Genomic DNA, 17,210 nt, shown 5'->3' with positions numbered 1-17,210 from the left:
ATTCCGCAGGAAGGTGGTCAGCCTACACCGCCAGGAGACTTTACAGGGTTTTAAAGGTAACAGTTCCAGTAGTAGAATTCAACACAATGATGCCAGAGTTCCCTAGTTTAGATTATACCATCTTGGGAGCATTTCAAAAGGTTTCAACAACCCTGAGAAGGAATCCATCAGAAATCATGGAAGCCATCACAGTTACAATTGATGCACTGACTATGGTTCATAGGTTCATAGGTTCATACTAGGCTATCTGCCCTAGGGCATTTATAAGCCTAGCCAGAGTGTGTGTGGCTTTCACCACCCCTTAGGATGAGAATACTATACCCATTAGTTTGCTGTGCCTCTGACCAGCAGTGATACAGAGATGATTCCCGGGGTAAACCTACGATCTCCCATCCACTCGTGAAGATTTCTCTTGAACAGAGTCAGTGAGGGGCTCTGCCTCACATGGACTGCGATTCTGTTCCATAGTGTAGGGAGTCTCTGGGTGATGAATCTGTCCCTCCAGCACGTCCTATTTATATCCGTGTTGAGGTTTAAGTCTCTTGCTCTCGTGGCTCTGGTGGATTTGGATTTTTTGAGGTGGAGCATGTCCATTAATTCCGGGTTGGACATGGCCTTGTATGTCAGGCACAGATCACCTCTGAGCAGACGGTATGCGACTGAATAGAGCTGGAGTTTCTTCAGTCGGGCATCGTATGACATATGTTTGAGCCCCTTTATCCTTTTGGTGAGGAACTTTTGGGGTCTTTCCAACTGCTGCAGGTGTCGGGTAAGGTACATTCCGAATGGGGCGTTGTACTCAAATCATTGGTCTGATAAGTGAAGAGTACAGGGGTACAATGACCTCTTCTGATCTGGATGTGAATCCCTTCATGATCAGGTGGGCAATGTAGAAGGTCTTCCTAACCACTTTGGCAATGTGAGTGTCAAAAGAGAGGTTACTTTCAACTTGGGTCCCCAGGTCCCTGATAACTTCTTCCATGTTTAATGGATTACCACCTATGTGGTAATTAGGGGTTACCTTGTTTTTCCCAAAGGGTATGACTATACATTTTTTGGCATTTAGCTTAAGGCCATGGCTCTGGCACCAGTTATCCATTTCTATGAGACCTTTCTGGAGGATGTCTGTGTCTGATGGAGTGTCAATTATGGTGCCCAGTTTGCAGTCATCTGCAAATTTTGTCAGCCACAATCCCCCTATATTTGCCTGCACTTCAGAAAAATAAATGCCGAACAAGAGGGGCCCAGGACTGAGCCCTGTGGGACACCGCTCATGACCGGCTTAGAGTCTGACATGGCACCAGCAACTCTAACCCTGTGTGTTCTGTCCTTGAGCCAGTTTGCAACCCATCTTGTGACATATGGGTTTACATCTAAGCTGGTGAGCTTTTCTATGATGCCCGAGTGGGGTATTGTGTCGAACGCTTTTGCTAGGTCAAGGTAGGCTGTGTGAACTGCCTTACCCTCATCAATGGCCTTAGTGACTGTTTCGAAAAAGTCGACCAAGTTCAAGAGGCAGGATCTGCCCTTGACAAAGCCAAATTGGGTAGGATCCAGTGTCTGTAGGTCCCCAATGTCTTTATTTATGAGTTCCATTATGATCCTCTCCATAGCTTTGCAGACAAGGCTCGTCAAGCTTATGGGGCGGTAATTTCCAGGGTCCGTAGAAGCACCGCCTTTGTGGAGTGGGACCACAGTTGCCGTACACCATTCTTTGGGGTACGTATCCTGTAGTAAGGCTAAGATTAAACAGCAGCCTTATGTGTGGGTTTAGTTCCTCATTGAGTTTGTGTAGCACACATCCGGGGACACCGTCCGGTCCCATTGATGCTGTGTTTTTTGCTTTAGAGAGAGCAGCTCTCACCTGGGCATCTGAGATGTTTGGGAGGCTAGACTCTGGTGGGATAGATATTTCTCCTTTTGGGGGGGAGGGAGGGGAGAAATTTGCACTGAACCTGTCTGCCAGTATGTTGGCAATGTCTGTGGGTTCAGTGATTTTTTTATCATTTTGGACTAATTCTGAGCATATCTGGGAGTTTCCACCCAGGTTTCTAACATAGCTAAAGAAGGCTTTATGATTGTCTTTTGTGTCATTAGCGATTTTTCTCTCAAAGTTGGCCTTGGATGATTTTATGAGTGATCGTAGTTTTTTGCTAGTATTGATCAGAGATGCCTTCCCATTTAGGGATTTTGCTCTGTCATGTAGTAGCTTTCTCCTCTTGTTGTAGAGTTTGTTTATGGCTGGAGTCCACCAGACCGGGCGCCTGTCTTTGGTGGAAAGGGTCTTGATTTTATTAGGGATTGCTTGATCCATACATTCCTGGAGGTGCTCGTAGAAGGCATTTGTAAGGGTTTCAGCAGCGTGGGTTGTGGTTTCCACTGGCTCGGGGGCCTTGAAGGATACCACTTCAGTCTTAAGAAGTGTGAAGTTTGCTTTTGAGAAGTTCTTCACTGTGGTCTTTTTTGCTGGGGGTGGGGGCGGGATGTGGATCTCCAGTGAGATTAATTTATGGTCTGATCTCACCATTGAGGGATATACTTCCGGTGTGGAGCATTTTGTCCCCATGTTTGTGATGATCAGGTCTAGTATATTTTCTCCTCTTGTGGGAATGGTGACTAGTTGTTCCATAGCATTTGAGTTTATGAACTCAAGGAACCTATGAGCTCAGGATAGACACAGGCAGTTTGCCTAACCCAGACTTTCAAACAGCACTGCTGTTACAAAGTTTGGCATAAGTCATATCTTTGTATCTGGATAGCAAAACTGTAAGATATTTTAAACTAATTCATGCTTCTCTATAAATTCTGATTTTTTTTCTGAATTTTAAATTAAGAAACCGGGGGACATAAAGCATATGAATGACACAACTATATTTTAAGCAACCTTGGCTGGCAAAATCTATTTATGATGAGAAACAGTGGTGGATACTGAGGGAGCTAAATACTTTTCAGAAAGAGTGTAAAAGCTCAGGAAGATGTTAGCTGCTAACTATTCTGTCCATATTATCACATTTAACAATGATAATATAAATGCCCTTGAATCTAACTATTGGAACTAAAATTCTTGTTCCAAAAAATGTAACATTATTATAAAAGGTAATGGTTTTAAGTATTGTGCTTTTCCTACTACCTGTTTACTAACCTCCCCTTCTTTTTTTGAGAAATTAAAAAGCTGTTGGTGTAGCATCACCACTTTATCCCTTTATCTCATGGATGCTGCAAAGAAGGCACCATTGCACCTTATACAAAACACTGATCTGGTTGCAGTAAAGTTTTTTTAAAATTTTATGATTTTTCTATGAAGTCTGCTTATGTACGTTATTTTCCTGATTATGATTCTGCACATTATACGGCGGTGTTTAATAAGCATTTGTCCACACTGTCCAGCACAGAATTGTAATCTGTTTAAAGGAAACCACACACTATATAACATCTTATTTTGGTGACAGTTACACGTGTAACATGACTGATTTACTTTCATGAGATGTGAATTCTGCATGCTGCATAGCTATTCCTGTTACCATTTAATATTTATTTATACTTTGTGCGTGTACTTTTATCTGGGTCTTCAGGGACACTTGGTACTGATAGCCCCCACTCACCTGGCACACACCTATTCTGTTAAGATGTTTAACTTTCTCCATAACATTTTTTCTGAACAACTCTCTTGATGATGTACTTGTAGTTTAACTCACAGTAAGGTTATTACATTCTGCTTACTGTACTACTTAAAGATCAGTTTGCCAATTGTGCAGTTTCTCATTCTTGTTTCTGGATGCATATGAAGGCTGATATATGCTTTATCTTAATCTACTTAACAGTGAACATGAGAAAGATGTTTTTGCTCACATTCTCTCCAGTATAAGCCAGTCAACAAATGGATAACAGTGTCTCTAATTCTGGTTATTGTTGTCATACAAAGGAAGTGAAAGGCTTAGAAGTAAAACAAGTACATTCCAACTCTTGTATCTTATTTTATTTATTTTTATTTTATTTTACATTTGTTTACCAGGATAGTCCGACTGGACACAGGTCTATTTACAGTGGAAGCCCGGGGAAAAAAGCTCCATGCAAGTAACAATAATAATTAAACATGTCGTACAAGTTACATATAAAAAATAACAGCCATAAGGCACTTTTAACAGAAATAGCAAATCTTAAATCATGCATAAAAATTTAAATTTTGAAGTTGCCAATAGGGATTCCTGAGTTGTAGCATAATAGAATTATATGAGAGTAGCTAGTTGATTAGATGTTATATGAGGTAGGGGTTTTATGTGATTCATGGGCATAGCCAAGAATTCACTAGGTGTGCTTTGAGAAATGTTTTAAACAGAGTAGTTGAAGGAGTGGAGGTTAGAGTAGAGGGAAGGTTGTTCCAGTTCCAGTATAAATTGTAGCATTAAATTTATAATTGTATGTATGTATGTATGTATGTATGCATGTATTTATTTATTTATTTATTTACTTTCATTAACAGGTAACTTTCTTGTACCAAAGGAGAGATCCATTAACAAAATTGGACATGGTGAGTGACTGCCAACAATAGCAAATAGTCCATTACAAAGGTAAAGCCAAAAGAGATTGCCTAATTACATGAACGCTATGTTTTGTCCGAGGTAAAGTATTCTTTAAAATGAACATGACAGTCTTTAGCTAACTCTAGAGTCATGCACAGCAAACTGTAAGTTATATCAGGCTTGGATATAGTATATAGACTTTGTATAAGACAAGTTATGAAAGGAAAATGTCAGTAATATGAAATAAAAATGATTGTGTGTGTATTCAGTCATATTAGAAAAGCATGGTAGGCTCCCTGCACCATAGGTCCTGAATTAATCTTGCTCCATCATTGGTAGATAAGAGATTTATTTTATTATTTTGGACTTCAGGTAACTGTTTAGAGTGCTAGTGCTTTAGTTTTGCTATATTTGTTGATTTTGCACTTTAAATTATTTTAAATGTCCCTAATACTTGAAATTGCCTTATCAAGGTACCTTGTTTTGTTTACTATCAAAATGTGGAAATGTAGTTTGATGAAAACTGGTTAGTTTTGCCAACACCTATAATGTTGAACTGAAAATATACAACTTCATATTGGTGAAAGTGAGTATGCATTCACTAATATGAAGTAGACGTTATGACCTGAGAACACAGTACAGTGTGTATCGTGAAATGTTCCCTTTTCCTCACTGTAGTGTGATCTCTGAGTTGGTATATATAATATTCAGGGGGTATGGGGTGCAGGGGGGATTGCCCCCCTGCAAAAACATTACTGTTAACATGGACTTTCGGCATTGAAACTTCCAGTATTTGAATGTCAATTCTGTGGTTTCCATTTCTGACATTTTGGTAATTCGGTATTACCAAATTTGGCTACACGAGTCATTAATTTTGTGGAAAAATGTTTTGATTTTTACACATTTTGATAGTAAACAGTTTGTTTAAGTTGTTTTGTGATAGCATTTCACTCTCAAGCAACCTTTTTTGCATCTTTACAATAAGAGGACTGGGATAGTCCATCTAGTGGCAATATGTGGTGGCCTGGTCTATCTGAGTTGGGAAGCCCATAAGAAAGCTGTATGTGTAGTCGTTTTATTTGCCAGTAGACTTAGAAGCCAGTTTCCTGTGTTTTAAGTGTCTGTATAAATTTGGAGCATTTGCACACTGCTGCCCATCATGCAGCAATGGTTAGTAGTGCCCTGTATAGACACAGCCACCTAAACAAATTTTCCCTATAAATCCACCTCTGAAACTATACCAGTAACTATGTGAATATAGAGCAACTGCTTCATGTGCTGACTGGCACAGAACAGCTAGTTAGTATATTGAAGAGCACTGCCCTTTGAACTTAGTATTTTTAGCCTAGTCTGACTATGAACCCCACCCTTGTAGCTCACACAGTAAAGGATATGACTTCATGGATATGCACTTTCTCAATTTTTCTCCACCCAGTTTGGTGGATATGGTATATTGAGATAATATAACAATTGTCTAATGTTCACTGACAACCATTTATAATCAAATAAACACATTCATTATGCAAGAGATGTGTATATACCATCTCTGGGGCAAAACTCTAGTGTACAAACACTCATAACAGTCTAGTTGTCAGACACATATGCTACACCCACCATACATAGTGTGCACCTCACACACAGACCTATTTATGCTGAGGCACTTAAATGCAGTCCTTCCAAACTGCAATGACCTCCCAGACATTTCAATTGAAAAGCTATCCTCAGCAAACCCAAAAGCACTCAACAGAAACAACACCTAACACTGCACATACAGCTATATCCAGTGGAGCCTCAATGACAAAGCCAGTAAGTGATGCCCCACTCACCAGGCTGAGGAAGGAGAAAATAATGGTCAGTTGTATATTGGGGCCATGATCAGCCAAGGTAAGCATGTACTCAAGTCATTGCACCACAGGTACCAGCATGATTCCGTCATAATCTATCTCCCTACATTATACAAAAAGAAACGTTATGGAGCTCTCGGACTGTGTCATAGGTTGGTATGTGCCCAGCAATGAGCAGCACTCTCCTTTCACCATAGATGATGCCACAATACAAATGGAAGACTTTAATAATTGGCTTAGTTTTTGGTGTCATTCTAGGGGGGGATACAGTATTCGTCAGCGTGGGAGAACATGGATAACAAGGATGGTCTGTACCTGTCCCCTCTAAACTTTTGAATATCAGCAAAAACATTGTCTTCTCCACACAGCTTTTTTAGGCAATGCCAAATAAACTTTCCAACACAGCAAAATCTTACCAAATCTAAAGGTGTTACTGCTCAATGCAAGGATTCTAAACAAGAAGCTCCAATCCCACCAATCTCTCCTCACCTTAGAGAATGCGGACATTTATGCAGTTACTGAGACATGGTTTAAAGCCACAGAGAGTACCCCAGTAGTGCAAGGCTTCAGTGCCTTCCATACTTTTAAACAAGCAACTGCACAGAGACTAAAGGTGGGGATGTCTCGATCTACATCGGTAACATGGATACTTCTAGGTTGGTTAAACAGGATGACACACTGGAGTTCCTCCACATCCAGATTACCATAGACAAAGTCCCATGCCATATCCTAACAAGCTATAGGTCACCCTTTATGTCCCATGAAAACCATATTAGAGACACTGACCATTCAACCAAATACCATACTCATGGGGGACTTTAATTTTCCATCTATAAACTGGGAATCCTTATTAACCCCAAATTACAGGTGCAGAGGTTCCAAGACGTTGTAAATACAAACACCTTGGACAAATTTGTGGGTATGCCTTACCAGAGGTACAAACATATTGGACCTGGTGCTCACAAATATGGGGAAACTGCTCTCTACACTCCCCCCCCCCCATGTTGTGTCTTGTCTGATTAAGGTCAGACCACAAAGCAGTCTTCTTCAAAATGACTCAATTCTTTAACCACAACAAACCCTGTAACAGAAACTACTCCAAGGTAAACTACTTTCTATAAAGTGATAACCAGTCAAAATTTCAAGTTGCTCCAAACTCCGATAACACAGCAGCCTATGCAGAATTATTCACAGCAGCTGTGTACAGTCATGTCAATAATTGCACAAAGGCTGCTGTGCCTACCAGAAGTAAGCAAAACTAACTCAAAAAACAAACCACCCTGGTGGAATCCAAAATTAAACGGGTGGTGCAACAAAAGAAAAATGTCACCCAAAATTAGGAAGTCTGACACCAAAAATGATGAAAACTCTTGCTCATCAAATTGAATAGAAACTAAGAGGACAAATTAAGTGCAATTAAGCAAATTTTGAGGTAAAGATAGTGTCCCAGGCTAAGGACACCCATAAGGTCTTTGGTAGCTATGACTGAAATCTCAAAGGCAGCACACAACAGTGTGTTGAACTGTTGGTAACTGGAACCATGTTCATGGAAACAGGAGATGTAGCAAAGCTTCTGGATGACCAGTTCAACTGTAAATTTACCCTCCTCTCACCACCAGCTGCCCCTCCCAGGAAATATCATCTAATATAATCCCTCCCACTATCAGAAGGGAGTAGGTCTTAGATGAGTTCTCTAAGGCCTTTCAGGGCCACTGGTGTCAATATTCACCCATAGCATCTGCACAGGCTTCATGTCACACAAATGGAAGGCTGCAGTGGTTATCCCTCTGCACAAGGGTCGACCATCAACAGATCCCAGGAATTCCTCTCATTAATCTGACTAGTGTCATATGCAAAGCCATGGGGAGAATCATCATGGAAATCATTAGCAATGACATAGGAAACCTTCAGACACCGGACCCAATGCAGTTTAGTTTTGGCAAAGGCAGGTCATGTCTACTGAACCTGGTTGACTTCTTTAAAAAGTCACCAAGACAATGAATGAGGGCAGAATGGTGCATGCTGCCTATCTTGACCTAGCTAAAGCATTTGATACAATATCCCAATTGGATATTGTAAACAAAACTCACAAAATTAGGAGTAAACCCCTGTGTAACTTACTGGATATCCAGCTGGCTCACAGACAGGACTAAGAAAGTTAGGATTGGAAAGACTACCTCCACAAAGTGGCCAGTTACTAGAGGGGTCCACCAGAGCTCTGTGCGGAGTCTGCTCTGGTTTGGCATCTGTTTTGTAGAAGTCAAGGCCAATGTCAAGGGCCTCTGATTTGCCAAGTTTGCAGATAATTACAGGTTAGGAGCAATCGTAGAAGCTCCACAATATACTAACACAGATGACTGTTGCCAAAGCCAATGCTTAAAATACAATGCCAAGAAATGCATAATAGTACCTCTGGGAAAGTCAGCCACCCGGGGAAACTACCTCATTGATAAACACCCTTAAAAGTCGGCACAGTAGTCAGGGATTTGTTGACTCATGTAAATAGTATCTTGGCTTTTGTCTATCGTGTCGAAGGTTGTAAGAAAATCATTGTGTGTCACTCATCTTATAAGTTAGAGCATGGCATCTAGGTCCAGAGAAGTCATTGCGCCACTGTACTTTAGCCATCATCAGTCCCATCAATGAGTATAATGTCCCTTTTGGCAAGTACCTCACAAGATGCATGTAACAACTGGAATCTCCACAGAGATTTCTCACAAAAAGAATACGGAGCGTAAACACAATGTCCTGTGCAGATTGCCTGAAAGCCCTATCTCTATACTCCTACACGCTGCTGTGAGGCTGCTTATGCCTGACTTACAAGACATCCTTGGATCCAGCTCTGATGGGCCTTTTTGTATATCCACAAAAAAAAAAACAGCATCAGAACTACTAGATCTAAGGATTTAAGCTTTGCTTGCAACTTACATAGGAAATGTTGGAGGGACAGTTTCATATCTCAGAGAATCCCCATTCTCTTAAATAGACTTCCCATCCATGTGAAACAGAACCCTTTGCTTAACCCTATTCAAGAGCAACCTGGACCAATGGATGGGAAATCAAATTTACCCCTACTGTGACACCTATGTCTATGATGGACAGGGGCAGATGTTAAATCCTGACCTAACTAACACACACCCATTAAAATAACCTCTAAGGCACAGCAACTCATGGGATACATTTGGGTTGCATGATAGGCTTATAAAGGCCCAGTGGTCTTTAGCCTAGTTATACACCTATAAAGCTATGAATCTATGGTCTGAGCACCTTGTGACAATGTTCCATGACACCTTAGGAGGTGTACCAGTCATAGCTGACTAGGAGAAAGTCTAGATATAGAAAAGTCTGTTTTACCTGCTCAGCTTGCTTTCGCAGTCATCCTCACCATGACAAACAGTTTAGCAAATGAACAGAGATATTTTATAGTTCTCAACCTAAGAAATACATTATTCTGACTAATGCCTCACTCCAAACAGTGTAGGGTAGAATGTTATGAAAATTTATAAAAATTGCTAATTGGAAGGATGAAGTCACTGACACAGAAAATTTGCACCATTTACAATGGCAGTGATACTGGTTTGTATAGCAGGGTTGCTAGAGTGCTCATCTGGAAGGATGGTGCAAATAGTCTCTAGCTTACAATTCTGGGGGAATGGACTGTAAGAACATCCACTAGTAAAAGTGAGTGGTTACCCTAGATAGTAAATGAGGTACGACTGATATACTCCGACAGGCAGCAGGTGTATACAAGGCTCTTCAGCAGCACTGTGTATGCTTTCATGCACATCTGGACAACATCTGCACCAAATGCATTACATCCAGAAGTGAACAAACTGACCTGACAGAGTTAGGGAAACAAAAATAGAAAAGCCCAACCACCCTGAATATGATAATAAAGGCAATTCAACCCTCAATTCCCAACTAATCACTCATCACCAAGCATATGAGAAGCTTTTCCTAAGGTGAATCTACTTGGCTACATTATACAAGGGCACATATGGGTTATATTGTGAATAAATTGGCTATTGTGGGGGTCCAGTAGGTAGGCTTAAACTTGAGAAGGAATGGGGGGTCTTAATGCAACAAAAAAGACCATGACTAGAAGACCAGCTTTGCTTGCAAGTCCTAACATTGACAAAAGCAGTACTTTTCTGTGTGTGTGTGTGTGTGTGTGTGTGTGTGTGTGTGTGTGTGTGTGTGTGTGTGTCTCTCTCTATATATCGTCAGTGCATATGTGCACACACACGTGTGCTTGTGCCATATTATTGATAACTTGGCAAAAATGCCAACAGACTTGTCTTAGAAGCAAACGACCTTTCAAATGCAACAAAATAACATGGCCTGTTTCCAGTTTGCCAGGCTCACAAATCAGTTCTATGCCATTCTATCTTCCCATATTAAATATTTTACCAGTTTCATAATTCATAAGCAACCACACAAAACACAGATGGTAGAGTTTAACATTCTCAAACAGGCTGCTACAAGGCAAGTCAGAAAGTCTTTGATCTTGCTGGTTGATGTAGCTTTTACAAAGGAACCTTTCCAATTTATTCCTAAGGTTTTATTACAGCATAGACCTCACAGTATTATGAATACAGACTTCTACTCTTCAGGTTACAACTTCCCTCACTGAAGCTCTCTCTCAGAGTCGCAGAAGCTCTCCTAATTTCCAAATTTCACAAAGGTACAGATACATTCTCCTAGTTTAAAGCAAAATTGAGGCAGAAGTCACCCAAAACGGAACTGAAACCAAAGAAACATGGTGACCGGGCTGAAAGTATGCACAAAGCCAGCAACTGTGCCAAGTTCAAGCAGTGAAATCAAATGTATTAATTTAATAGCTTTGTGCATGCTTTTAGCCTGGTCACAGTCTCATTGTTTAAGTTCCATAAAGGCAAAAACGCATTATTCTTAACTGCCCCTCCCCAGTCAACTCCACTCGCCGAGTTTCATGGAACCAGAGCTTAAGAAAATCACAGCAGGGAGCCCCTTCTGCTGATTATTTACTCTCTTTAAACTAAACTGATCTCATACTCGTTATAAACTTGTTTGTAGAGCATGTACTGCCCAAATTCCAACAAGCTTCTTATTGTCATATCCACATTCATCTATATTAAACGTTTCAGGACTGAGACCAAGCTGAAATACCTTTCCCTCAACAATCCAAACCACTGGCTTAACACACAGTCCCAACAGGTCATACCTAAATGACAGAGTGACCATATTGTCCACAGAACAAAGTCTATACCTAGCTGAGGCATTGCTATGATCTGTGGAATTGGATGACCCAATATCTGCCTTTATTTCAGTAGATACTGAACCCCCTTGCACTGTAAATAGCATCCTCACTTTAAATAGACAGTCTTTATTTACTCGTTGGCTTTTTTAGACCTCCAGTCATAAAATATGTTTTACCGGTGGTAATGCAGATGATGATGATATCCAGCTTTGATTATGTTCTTCTCTGTCTCTACAGCAATCTCATTATATTTGGATGGGATCGTATCTGCTGCAAGGATCACTTGGATGCCATGCCACAAAGGTCTGCCCTTATTCATATGGCATCTTCATAAATGAGAAAAAACTTATTACACAGTGGATCTGTTCACACCTTATCTTTTCCTTCTGTCCAGACACTACAGTTCTCCTTATTTTCAGGATTATAATTACAGTAAACTCTCAGTTACCTGGAACTCGAGCAACCAGGACTTTCAAGCAACCTGAAAAAAAAGTAAAAGAAATACGGTACAATTTTCATGTGTTGCACTTTCTGCCCCCCCTGCAAAAACATACCTTACACTTTGAGTTTTAAAAAGGAAGATAGGAATAAATTCCCTCTCTCCCCAACCTATGAACAAGTCAAACCAAACCAATAGTATAGGGTACAGTATTAGTCAGGCCTATATTTAATAGTAACTCTCAAGCAACCAGAAACTACAGTTACCCGGCATCTACCAATTCCTGTGGGTGCCAGTTAACTGAGAGTTTACTGTATTGCAAATAACCTCTGTAACGGTGATATATTCAAACTGGCACAAAGAAGAGTTATGCCCATTACACTCCTTAGCTTAAACAATAAGGAACAGTTTTTGGCTAAATGTCCAAGTTGACAGAATTTACAACATTTTAGTCCATTGAATCTATAAATAGTCCCATTCTTTTGTAGGTGTTCATCTACAGATTCTTGAGATAAATGTACTCCCCCAGTTTTCTGCCCAAACAAGATTTCTAGTCTTCCATGAAGTATTTACGTGTTGTCTTTTATTGACATAGCTGGTAATGGTTTGTCTGCTATCACATATCCTTTACCAGTCAAAATTGTTTCTGGCACCCTGTAGTGTATGTGTTTGCAACCATGATACATGGAATGTGGATGTAATTGTAAATCCCTTTCAGCATCTGCATGGACTTGATCCGGGTCATTAAATCTAATCATAACTTTGTTGTGATGAAAAGATCCCTTCTTTTTCAGGCTAGCTGTAAAAGCAAATCTAGCACCAAAGTCCGTCTTCATCATGTTGACTTGCTCATTTGCTGCCCATAACTCATTTTTTTCTCTCAGACTTGGACTCTTCAGATTGCTGTGGCCTTCCCCCTATCCTCCTGCAGATGAGAAATTGCTTACATTTCTCCCACTTTTTACCTTATTTTCACCCCCACCCCCGTTTTTAATGTACATCCTGTACTGTGGTCTCTGGGTCTTTACATTTCTGCTGCAGATATTTTATTTCCTCTCACTCCTGAAATGAATGTTCTAGGTATGTCAGGTTTTGCTGCCTGACATTTCTCCTGTTCAAGGACAGGAGTGATCAATCATGAACAAGCTAAATCTATGCCACTCTCAACATTTTCTCTGTTCAGTTTTCATTTTCCAGTTTATAGTTCAGCTTGGTGTTTCCCTAACTTTAATATACCAAAGCCATTGTACTGAAAAATTGCTTCAATTATGGCTTCATCAAATTATACTTCTTTCAAAAAGACACTGGCCTCATCAGTGTAGTCCAGTTCAGAAGCAGAAGTTAGATCTCCGGCAACTTCTTTCCAGAGACACGAGTCTACATATTCTTCCCCTCTGTTTATATGGATATCAGAATCTTGGTTGATGGTTATAATTCATCAAGTATATAACTCTGGTATAGTAAATCTTTTTCTCTGTCAATGTGCATAGAACCTTCTGCATGTTTCTTAATTTCATCTTCTCTGTCAGCATCTCTCTGCTTTACCAGCTGGGCTAATAATTCCTCATGTACCCTGTAAGGCCTAAGCTCACCTTCCAACTGGGCTAATGTTTCTCTTGGACTCTGCTCTGAGTCCTGTACTCAGCCTCTGGATTTTCAGTTACTTCACACTTTGAAGGAAAATTCATTTTCTCTTCCTGCAGCAAGTTAATAGAATGTCACTCCCATTGCACTTGTTCTCCAAATGTTGTATCTGATAATGAAATGCCTTTAACTCAGTTTCCATAGGCCTCTTTAATGCTTCACATTCACACTGCAACAAGAGTGGAATCCTTTTCTTAATCAGGCCTCCTATATATTATATGGAGGAATGTAGCTTGCATATTCTGAGTTTCAACTTCTTTTTGCTGCACACTCAGTGGCCAAAATATCCTGATTTTGTTTCAGGGAAGTGACTTCTTTAACCACTTCTCTGTGATGGCTCAAGATTTTTATAACACTTAAACTTGTTCTTATTCTATTTAAGTTGTGCTTTCAACCATTCATTATCTTCCATGTGGGTTCTAGTTTGTGGTTCACTTTAACTTGCAGGTTCTGGTACTTGGTTGTTGGCTTATGACCAATACTTTTGATAGTCTTTAGGTCCTACAGCAAATCATATTTATCTTTTATAAGCATGAAGTGTTAACCGGGGTCTCATGGTAAAGGACTAGACAGCTTTGCTTTTCTTTAAGTTTGTACCCTTTTTTCTCAATACTTCTTTTTGTTTGGAAGAAGCCTGCTCCATTTCCTTTTGGTCTGACTTACCCACTTCTTGGTGACTCTTCAGGATTGCTGCAATTGCCTCTATAGTTCTCTGACTCTAACTGCAACTTCAACTCCATCTTTGTATTCTCAATCGTCTTTTTTTTTTTTTTTTTTTTAGAGAAGCCAGATTCTGTTGACATTCTGCCTATTCAGATAATACAGCAACATATTTCAGTTAATTCCAGTTTCACAGTTGTGATAGCTTGTAGTAAGGCCCAGTTAATCGTCTGATGCTCTGCAATACTTAGCAGCAAACCTTGTTGCATTTACCCATTTGTTTCTTACTGTTGCTTTGACTCTGGCGAGTTCTGATGTATCTGTTTATTTGCCTCTGTGCCCCCTTCCATTCTTTTAGCTGCTCATCTTTCTACATCTGATTTAGTCTCGAACAAATTTCACAAGTGCTTACAAGTAAGTTCACAATCTCCCACAGTTAGCAAATGCCTGTTAGTGTACAGTGTCTTCACAAACGTTTATAAGGGCATGTAGGGTCACAATCTTTACAAAATATCTAGAAGTGTGCAGCACTGTGGCAGTTCACATCTGTCTGCATCTTCCGGCATATGTTAAGTTATTTTTTATTCATCAAAAAATGCTGAATGACATGAAACTTTCCAGAACAAGCAAGAAAACTCCATCCTGTATTTAAGTCCACCAAAATAGTATAACCTATTTGCAGTTGGTTAGCCAAACAGAATGGTTATATGCCAACCTGTCGTCTTGACTGAAATATGTTCGCAGTTCCATAGTTCGAAGCCAGCAACATAAATGTTTATAAAGTTATCAAACAGGCAACTAAAATGCAACCACATAAACAATCTGAATTACTGGTTGAGACAACTTTCCCGAAGAAAGAGTCATAATTTACATCCGAGAACTGCAGCAGAGAACTCACAGTACCCATCCGTACACACTTTCCTTTTTCAGGTTAGCAAGATTTTCTTCCCTCTCAAACTCTTGGGTAGATAAACATAAAATCTAGTTTCCAAATGCACTATTCAGAAATGCATTCTCTTAGTTTCCAAGTTCCACTAAAGCATTACCACATTATGTGTAGGTGAGCCTATTCTTGCCTGGTAAATTCTACTTTCTAAATGAACTGAAAATCAAAACTTTTTAAAACAAATTCCAGCAGAAAGAGTGAATTAAGTGACAGATGGGGCTTTCTCTGAACTGAAATCATAATCCTTGTAAACTTGTGTGCATAGAGGGGAATAAGAGAGTATGTGCATCCAGATTCCAGCTAAAGTTTTACCTCTTCAGAGAAGGGTCCATATTTAGCTGTCATGATCTTTGTAGGGTCAGAACCAAACTGGCAGAGGAAATACCACCCTCAAAGATCATGAATATATGAGATCAACAAAGTAGTGCAGCATACACTTTTGACGTGCTTTAAGGGAGCTAGGTGTTATATTGTATATTAATCCCATGGTTATAGTATCCTTTTTTTTTACCCTCTGCAACCATTTCCAACACACAGTTGGCCCAGTCCTTCCAGAAGTATGAGAGCCAGGCATTCCCAAGCCAGAATAGAGCCTTGCAGCCCATTTGTTTCCACCTAGGAATCTCACTTGGCCCTTCCATTACCTGCCAAGAGATAGGTAGTAGACAGCTCACTAGTTCTAGGGGGTGGGCCATACTCTCCCCATTAAGAGCACACTCTTCTCCCAAGTCCTCCTCTGAGCCTGATACTGCTGTCCCCTAAGGCAAAGCATACCTCTGCATGATGGGTTCATCCTTGGCATTACTAATATTAAGCACCATGATGGCACAGACTCAGTTGGCTAGAACTCAGTTGGGTCTGGATAAAACTGTCTGTGTGTGTGTGTGTGTGTGTGTGTGTGTATGAGATGTCAGAAAAGATAGCTCAAGAAATTGCTCTGATGCTTAATGATGTCATTGTGTCACAACAGTTTCTTGAGATGTTATCCTCTCTAAATGAACACTTACTCTAATGTAACATGCAGGAAATAAATATAAGAGCAGTTTCTTGAGCTGTTAGGTTATTTGCTAAATGAACACTGACCCTAAAATGCAGGGAAAACTTTAGTTTTATGGCAGGCCATAACCTGATCTAAAGTTACACACACACACACCATCCGAGCTGCACACACACACACACACACACACACACACACACACACACACACACCATCCGAGCTGCGCACACACACCTCTGAGGTTTAGCCACACTAAGCATCCGAGCTGCACACACACACCTCTGAGGTTTAGCCATACTAAGCATCTGAGCTGCACATACACACCTCTGAAGTTTAGCCATACTAAGCATCCGAGCTGCACACACACACCTCTGAGGTATATTTATTTATTTATTTATTTATTTAACATTTGTTGACTGGGAAAGTCCGACTAGGTTCCACAGATCCTGTTTTCAGCAGAGGACCGGGGAGAAATGCTCCAGAAGCATGTCTTTAGAATGTGGGAGGAAACCCACAGGAACGCAGGGAGAACATGCAAACTCCACACAGAAGGCACCCCAGCAGAGACCGGAGAACCTCTTGCTGTGAGGCAACAGCATTAACTGCTGCACCACTGCGCCGCCCTCGTATAGCCATACTAAGCATCCGAGCTACACACATTATTAAGTTTCTTTTCTAGGTGCACATGGATATCGTACAGTAAACTCTCAAGTTAACCAGAACTCAAGCAACTGGCAAAAAAATCGAAGAAATACAATACAATTTTCATGTGTTGCACTTTCTGTTTTCCCCCTGCAGAAACATACCTTAGAATTTTAGAGTCTGAGTTTTAAAAAGGAAGACGGGAATAAATTCCCTTTCCCCACAACCTGAGAACAAGTCAAACCAAACAAATAGTATAGGGTACAGTATTAGTCAGGA

At 40.3% G+C, this 17,210-nt stretch overlaps 1 protein-coding gene across 1 annotated transcript in view; it reads left to right on the top strand.

The window, feature by feature from the left end:
• PHYHD1 (phytanoyl-CoA dioxygenase domain containing 1) overlaps positions 1–17,210 on the top strand; it is a 440,621-nt gene that overhangs the window by 118,698 nt on the left and 304,713 nt on the right. Inside the window, exon 4 of the mRNA XM_044058772.1 lies at positions 4,481–4,528. Coding sequence (XP_043914707.1) covers positions 4,481–4,528 — 48 coding nt within the window. The remainder of the gene's footprint in view (positions 1–4,480; positions 4,529–17,210) is intronic.

The sequence above is a fragment of the Protopterus annectens genome, chromosome 16.part0, assembly GCF_019279795.1.
Source record: "Protopterus annectens isolate FY-2018-M chromosome 16.part0, PAN1.0, whole genome shotgun sequence".
Taxonomy (NCBI): Eukaryota; Metazoa; Chordata; order Ceratodontiformes; family Protopteridae; genus Protopterus; species Protopterus annectens.
This window is presented reverse-complemented; position numbering and strand designations above follow the sequence as displayed.